We start from the raw sequence: 7,884 nt of genomic DNA on the forward strand, positions 1-7,884 counted from the left end.
ACGTTGTGAACATTGTACCAAATTTCACAAGCATTCTGGCTAAACCTACAAATGTTCGTCCTGTAGACTTACACTTTTACAGTACAGTAGGCGTTCATTTGGTCCATAGCGTCTGTGCTGGTCAACAAAGATAATCTAGTTTTTGGGTCACAGTCCCAAAGGCTGCGGCAATACACATGAATATCTAAATTTTGTGTAATCCTTGAAGTTCTTGATTACATTCTCTACATTTAAGTCCAAATCATTAATGCACACTATAAACAGCAAGAGTCTGAGCATCAAACCTTGTAGAAACCCAATGGAAACAAGACTTCCAATCATAGAATCACCCTCTACTTCTTGCCTCAAGCAATTTTGGATCCAACATGCCACTTCATCTTGGATCCACTGGGGTCTTAATTAACCAGTCTGCCATGATGAACCTTACTAAAGGCCATGTAAACCACATCAGATGGATCACGCTCCTGGTTACCTTTTTCCTTCACAAATCACTGCCATCTTAAAAGTTTGTAAACCTTGCAATCCATTAATTATCTACAAACTTTTATTTACAGCAATCATATTACACTGATATTGATGCTAATCATCTTCACTAAAACATAAATATAAAACTACCAATTTAAGCTTGCAGCATATTCTTAAATACAGTTATCCAAGTTTAATAATTCTAGTACATCAAACAACTGCAATTTGTTAGAGAGGTGACCACAGAAATTATGTCAAATGTTAGTATCTGGACACAACAAAACACTATCCAAGACTATAACAAATTCCAAACTAATGTCTATTAATGTACCACATTTGTAAATTCTATGAAGCAATAAAGAATAGTGCCTATTTTTCAAATATTGAATAATGAACAATACTTGAGTAGAAGATAGTAGACAATAAAATATAAGGCACACGACAACATGAACACATATCTACTGCCTTCAAATAAGCCAAAATTGTAAACAACTTTTACTTTAAACTACTATTATGCTTAATAATGTTAAAGAATATGGCTTCTAAACAAAAACTTTATATTTTAAAGTAATAAAAAATAGCTTTGTCCTTTGCTTTTAATGCATTTAGAATTGGCCTCAAGGGAATGGAATGCCATAACTGCATGTAGATGCTTTACTGAGAATTAAAACCTATCTCTGTCACAGAACCAGAGAAGCGTGAATCAAATTACTGGGATGCCATTTCATTTGATCATTTATTTTTAACTGGGTACTGTGTCAATTGTGCCTCATGGGTAGCACACTCGTCTTTAATTCACAAGAATGTAAACTGGAGAAGCCTATATGGCCCATTGAGTCAGTTTGACTATTCAATATGGTTTATCTTCAATTTCAAGTTGATTTCCTTTACTTGCATCCCTTGATTCTCCTAGATCAACCATCATCTCCTGCCCACAATGCAAAAAAAAGTATCTCAGCATTAAATATATACAATGTAAAAATATTCATAATGCTATGGGGCAGGGCAGGGAATTTCAGAGACTCCCAGAAAAATGAAAAACAATTCTCATCTCAGTCCTAAATGGTCGAACCCATATTCTCAATTTCCCAATCAAGGCATCTCCCAGTATTTACCCTAACTAGCCCATAAGATTGTAAGTTCAAGTCCTAGTCTATATTTATGAATGCACGATTGGAATAGACACTCTTCTACAGTACTGAGGAAGTGCTATCGAGATAATGTGAACTGAAAGCTCTGCTGGCTTTCACACGAACATAGAAAAGATCTCATGGTACTACTTGGTACTACTCTGAAACCTCACTAGCATCACTGAAACAGATCATCTGATTGTTATGATGTTGCTTTTTTTAGGATCCTGTGCACAAACGGGTTGTGTTTCTTACATAATAACACCAATTACACTTCATAAGTACTTTCACAGCCTGTAAACACAGGCATGATACAAATATCTGTCCTTTATGCCAATTAATTAACGGTTTTAATATTTGGCTGCTGCCAGAATTTATCATCTAATGATAAAATTATTGAAATAAACATCGTAATAAATCAACTTATAATAACCCTGTGCAAAAAATTCTTCTACTGGCTTTCAGTGGAATCAAGGAGATTAAACAGATTAACAATGCGAAAAATGTAATACACAAATAAACGATCAAAGTAACTCAAGAACAAAATTACAAATTATAGATAATATTCAAAATTATGAATTCACAGCTAAAACTGTATTAAAGATATGACCCATTTGTCTGTTCCAGTTTGATTGTGGTTGAACACAGTTCTCATTTACAGATCTGATGAGCATTTCCAAAACCTAAAATGTGTTGCCGTGACCAAAGATATATATCACTTGATTTACTGGTTAATCTAAAAACTACAGCAAATGCTGGAGATCAAAGTCGAGAGTGTGGTGCTGGAAAAGCACAACAGGTCAGGCAGCATCCAAGGAGCAGGAAAATCGACATTTCACGCATAAGCCCTTCATTCCTGATTAATGTTTCGGGCATAAACCATCGATCCTCCTGCACCTCCAGCACCACAATCCCAAAACTATAGTTCAGATTTCTACAACATTTGTTAGTTTGCTAAATTTATCTTTGCATTATTTGCGACAGCTTTTAATACTTTGAACAATTATATCACAAAGGTATTGTAAAAATCCAGTGTACACACAAAACCACTCAGGGAACTGTTATTCCCTAAACTCCATTACCAAAACTGACATTCTATGATTAAGTCACTGGAAATTAGTGTCACAGTAGAACTGTACTAATATATCTTGAACATACAATATAGTGCAGAACAGGCCCTTCAGCCCTCGATGTTGTGCCGACTTGTGAACTATTCTCAGCTCAACCCCCCACGCGATCCCAAAATCATCCATGTGCTTATCTAAAGATTGTTTAAACCTCCCTAATGTGGCTGAGTTGACTACATTGGAAGGTAGGACATTCCATGCCCTTACCACCTTCTGCGTAAAGAACCTGCCTCTGATATCGGTCTTAAATCCATCACCCCTCAATTTGTAGTTTTGCCCCCTCATACACACTGACGTCATCATCCTAGGAAAAAGACTTTCCCTATCTACCCTATCTAATCCTCTGATCATCTTGTATCTATCAAATCCCCTCTTAGCCTTCTTCTTGCCAATGAGAACAGGTTCCGGTCTCTCAGCCTTTTCTCATAAGACCTTCCCTCCAGACCAGGCAACATCCGAGTAAATCTCCTCTGCACCTTTTCCAATGCTTCCACATCCTTCCCGAAATATGGGGACCAATATGGGGACCAGAACCGTACAGAATATTCCAAGTGTGGCTGCACCAGCATTTTGTATAGTTGCAGCATGATATTGCAGCTGCGGAAGTCAATCCCTCTACGAATGAAACCTAACACACCGTATGCCTTCTTAACAGCATTATCCCCCTGGGTGGCATCAAAAAGCTAGAAGGGTTAATCCAGCTTTAATTATTAAAGTTTAAAATTTATTACTTTTGCAAACATTTTAATACAATTATTTCATAAGTTATTAAACAGATTCTGGTGTATCCATTTTACAAAAAAGAAATTTGCCCTGATTAGTTTCTATGCTAACATAATTATGCGAGAGGTGTTCAATTCGCACGGCCCTTCGAGATTTCTCTATAACTTTTGAACAATTTATTGTGTATTATTTAAATGCATGGGTGCAAAAGCTAGTTTGTTCACTCTCAGATCCTTAACTTCAAACACATGGCATCACCATTTCTGTGATGAAAGAGAAGCAATACACAGGGTGTATTTTGACATTCATTGCTATGAAGATAGACTTTATTAATTAATAACTTTCCATGGCTTTTCTTGATTTATTGCTTCTAAATTTAATATTTTACTAACTTATTGGGGGTATTCAAAATTCATTCATATCTTTATCTTTGCTTTCCTGCCCATTATTTCCATTACTTACTGCAGACAAAGAATATCGAGATGGCAATAAGTGACTTTAATTTGGAAGGTAAAAGAAACATGCTATGCTCCACAGAAACAATGGAACCGTGGGCTAATTTTGTAACTTAATGCTGATTTGAAAAGTATTAACTAAAAGTCAGAAATTAATAATATATGGTGAATGAACAAATAGCATTGAAAATAACAGACTGGAAACCAATGTCATTTCGAGCTGTGTTATTTATTTTCAATACACTATTACTATGCTTTCATCTTCTACAAAGCTTAGGAAGTAAAATAAATTTGATTTTTGAAAAATGATTGAAAAATCAAAAGAAACAAGTGGAAATTATGCATTTATTTTTTAAAAAACCATAATCAATTGTAAAACCATATGATGTTCTGAATATCCAGAGTTCCAGCATGGATCACCTAGTTTAGATTGGATGTGGAGTACTGACACTAACATGGTAATAATTTTTAAAGAATTGCAATAACATAAATAGGAGCAGGATTAAACGGCATGACTCCTCAAATCCACTCTAACATTCTTTAAGATCATGGCTGATTCTCAACTCTGACTCTACGTTCCTGCTTGATCCCCACAGTCTTGACTCCCTAACAGTTCAAATCTCTATCAATCTCTGCCTTCATTCTACTCAATGATTGAGTATCCACAGTTCAGGAGTGGAAAACACGGTCAAGAAATGTCTCAGTCCAAGCTTTAAATGGTCAACCCTTACATAAAAATACAAGAACTCGGAGCCATACAATTCAGTCCAAGCTTACTCTGCCATTCAATGTAATCAAAGACCAAAAACTACAGAAAGCTGCAACACAAAGGGACTGAGGTCCTTGTGCACAAAACACAGAAAGCTAGCACACAGATGGCACAGGTAATCAGGAAGGTTAATGGATTGCTGGCCCTTAGATCGTGCGGGTTGGAGTATAAGAGTTGAGAAGTTATACTGCAACTGTACAAGATGCCAGCGAGACCAAATTTGGAGCACTGTGAGCAGTCTTGACCCCTTGTTTAAGGAAAGATATCATTTCATTTGAGGCAACTCAGAGAAGGTTTACAAGGATGATCCCTGGTAATGGTGGGAATGCCTTATAATCAAAGGCTAAACAGATTTGGACTCTACTCACTGGAGTTCAGAAAAATGAAAGCTGATCTCATTGAAACATATAGGATTTTGAAGGGCCTTGACAGCCTAAATGCTGAGAGGATGTTTCCCCTTATGTGAGAGTCTTAGACCGGAGGGCATAGGTTCAGAATAATAGGATACCAATTCAAGACAGATGAGGAGGAATTTATTCTTTCAAGGGCAAGTGTCTTTGAAAATCCTTACCACAGAGTTCTGGGGCACAACCCTGATATATATTTAAGGTTGAGATAGATAGACGAATTCTTGATCAGTCGGCAAGGGTTCAGGGAAAAGACAGGAAAGTGAATGAAAAGAAATGTTGATGCAGCCATGATCGACTGAATGGCAAAGCAGGTTTGAACAGTCCAGTCCTGTTTCTATTTCTTATGGTTGTACAGTTAATCACATCTTTGCCTCAATTTCACTTTCCTGCCTGCTTTCCTTTCCCCTTTAACCAATTACTAATTAAAAGTTAGTCTATCTCCTCAAATTTACTCCGTCTTGACATCCACACAATCTGGGTAGTGAATTCTACAGTTTGCTGACCATTTAAGAGAGTTTCTCCTCATCTGTTTTAAATCTGCTATCCCTTATAATAAAACTATGACCTCTTGTTCTAGATCATCCCACATCCTATGTTACTTTGTCAATCCTCTTTAGCATCTTATATACTTCAATTAGACCTCCTCTCATCCTCCTAAATGCTAGAGTATAGGCTTAAACTGCTTAATATTTCTTCATAAGTCAAACCTCTCACCTCTGTAACCAATCTTGTGAATCTCCTCTGAACTGTCTCCAACGCAACTACATTCCTCCAGTAAGGGGAGCAAAACTACACAGAGCCCCTCTTGTGGCGCAGAGGTACAGTCCCTACCCCTGAACCAGGAGGCCTGGGTTCAAGTATAATAACTTCTCTGAACAGGGTGATTAGAAAAAACAAAAACTGTACATAATATTCCAGGCGTCTTACTAATACATTGCAGCAACTCTTCCCTACTTTTATACTCAACTCCATTAGCATAAATGCCAAAATTCCTTTCACCTTGTTACCAGCTGTACCTGTATGCTAGTTTTCTATGATTCATGTATGAGGATACTCAGATCCCTTTGCACTGAAGGACTGTGAAGACTGAGATCAACAGCTCTAGTTCTAGGCTTTCCAACCATGTGAAAACAGCCGTTCAGTAACTTTCATTTCATACTATCTTGGAATCCTGCAATTTGAATGAGGCTTCCTCTTATTCTTCGAAACTCTTGATATCATTCTAGTGAACTGTTGTTGTAACCACAGTAAGAGGAGTACAACCTTCCACAGACATAAATACACAATCTGCATTCAAATAAATCCAGTCCAAAACTGCAGTATCACCAAAGTTCTAAATAATTGAAAATAGACATCCTTACTCTTACCCACTACTAACTTTTACAATTAAGGTCAATTTACCATTTGCATTCCTAATTGCTTGCTACATCTAAATGTAAACCTTTAGTGCTTCTTTTACAAAGAAGCCCAAATTCCTCCAAACATTGGCAGCTAATAGTTCCTCACCATTTTAAAAAAAATCAATGACCTTACATTTTCCCACATTATACTCCATCTCTTGCCTCCATGTTCACCTTCACCACATATACAGGGTACATAATTTTAGACTGCTTATCCTTATATCAGAGCTTCCCTCCTTGTTTAGCAGGACAAGCAAACTTATAGGCATTGCACCCGATTCCTTCATCCAAGGGATAAAGATTTTAAATTTCCAAGGCCAAATATTAATCAGTGTGGTAATCTGATAGCAACATTGTACCAACTTGAGAACAGTCAGCATTTTTTGCCCTTTAACCAATCACATCCATGAGCCTTTAATCTCATTGAATTTACTAAACATTCAGGTAGCAGCAAAAGAATGTAAATGATTAAGGATCACTATAATGGCTGCTGATGTTTAACTGCCCAACTCTTACAATGAACTACTTTAGAGATGCAGATATGAGGCATGACTACGGTTCACCCCTGTACTGGACAAAGAAAGCTGAAACGTATTCCTTCTATGCAACAACTATTCATGAGAATCTTAAAGGATTCATCCTTTTCCTATCCTCTCCCCAAAAAAGTGACAATGTTGTGGGTAAAGTCAAAAATCTCCACATCAGTGTTGTAGATAAAAATTGAAGAGCAGTAGATTAATTTTCTACAAGATTTCAGTGCGTCAAGGGAGAAGGGAATAGCAGTAGGCCATGGCGAGATACCATTTAGAACGGGGAACCATTTCCATAAATTCTTCGATATTTTGTTTCTTGCAATGACTCCAGCCCTTGGAGCTCCCTGGAAGTGACAGTACAAGGAGGATTCATCTACAGGCAAATGAGACAGTCTGAATGGACATGCAGGTAACTATGAGGAGGCCGAGTAAATGTACATTGTGCTGTAGGCCCAGGTTTATGTGTGTGTCTGTGTGTGTGGCGGGGGTGGAGTGGGGTTTGGTATCAGGCAGTTCTTCTGACCCTCACCCTCTCCACCCCCCCCCCCTTCCCCCACCCCCCCATGCCGACCCTGGAGACTGCTGCTGCTCTCTGTGTATCTGGGTGGCCGCCTGTTTATTTCCAATTTACCTATAATATCTAAAAGCATTAATGATTTTCCAGAAGTGTTCTTTCTCCAGGCGCTCCTCCTCCTCGTGTTTGTCTCCAGGACAGTGCGGGTTCCCCTCGTTCTCCATCTTATCTTGCCTCCTCTCTCCGTTCGGCGGCGCCGCCACAAGAGAATCCCCCCTCCTCACAACCGCGCCGAGAAGACGGCGCCTGAGCGAGCGGACACACCGGTCACACCGAGCCGACTCCCGCCGCACAGCGA

At 38.3% G+C, this 7,884-nt stretch overlaps 1 protein-coding gene across 3 annotated transcripts in view; it reads right to left on the bottom strand.

The window, feature by feature from the left end:
- The window catches only part of carnmt1 (carnosine N-methyltransferase 1), a 50,573-nt gene extending 42,689 nt beyond the window's left edge, over positions 1-7,884 (bottom strand). For 2 of the 3 annotated variants that reach the window (XR_011962537.1, XM_072585057.1), the window contains exon 1: positions 7,644-7,856. Coding sequence is in view for 1 of the 3 variants with exons in the window: in XM_072585057.1 (XP_072441158.1) it covers positions 7,644-7,750 (107 nt within the window). In the remaining 2 variants the exon portion in view is untranslated. Of the gene's footprint in view, positions 1-7,643 lie in introns of all 3 variants that reach the window. The other variant, XR_011962538.1, reaches the window with a different exon arrangement.

Source organism: Chiloscyllium punctatum, chromosome 2, assembly GCF_047496795.1.
Source record: "Chiloscyllium punctatum isolate Juve2018m chromosome 2, sChiPun1.3, whole genome shotgun sequence".
Taxonomy (NCBI): domain Eukaryota; kingdom Metazoa; phylum Chordata; class Chondrichthyes; order Orectolobiformes; family Hemiscylliidae; genus Chiloscyllium; species Chiloscyllium punctatum.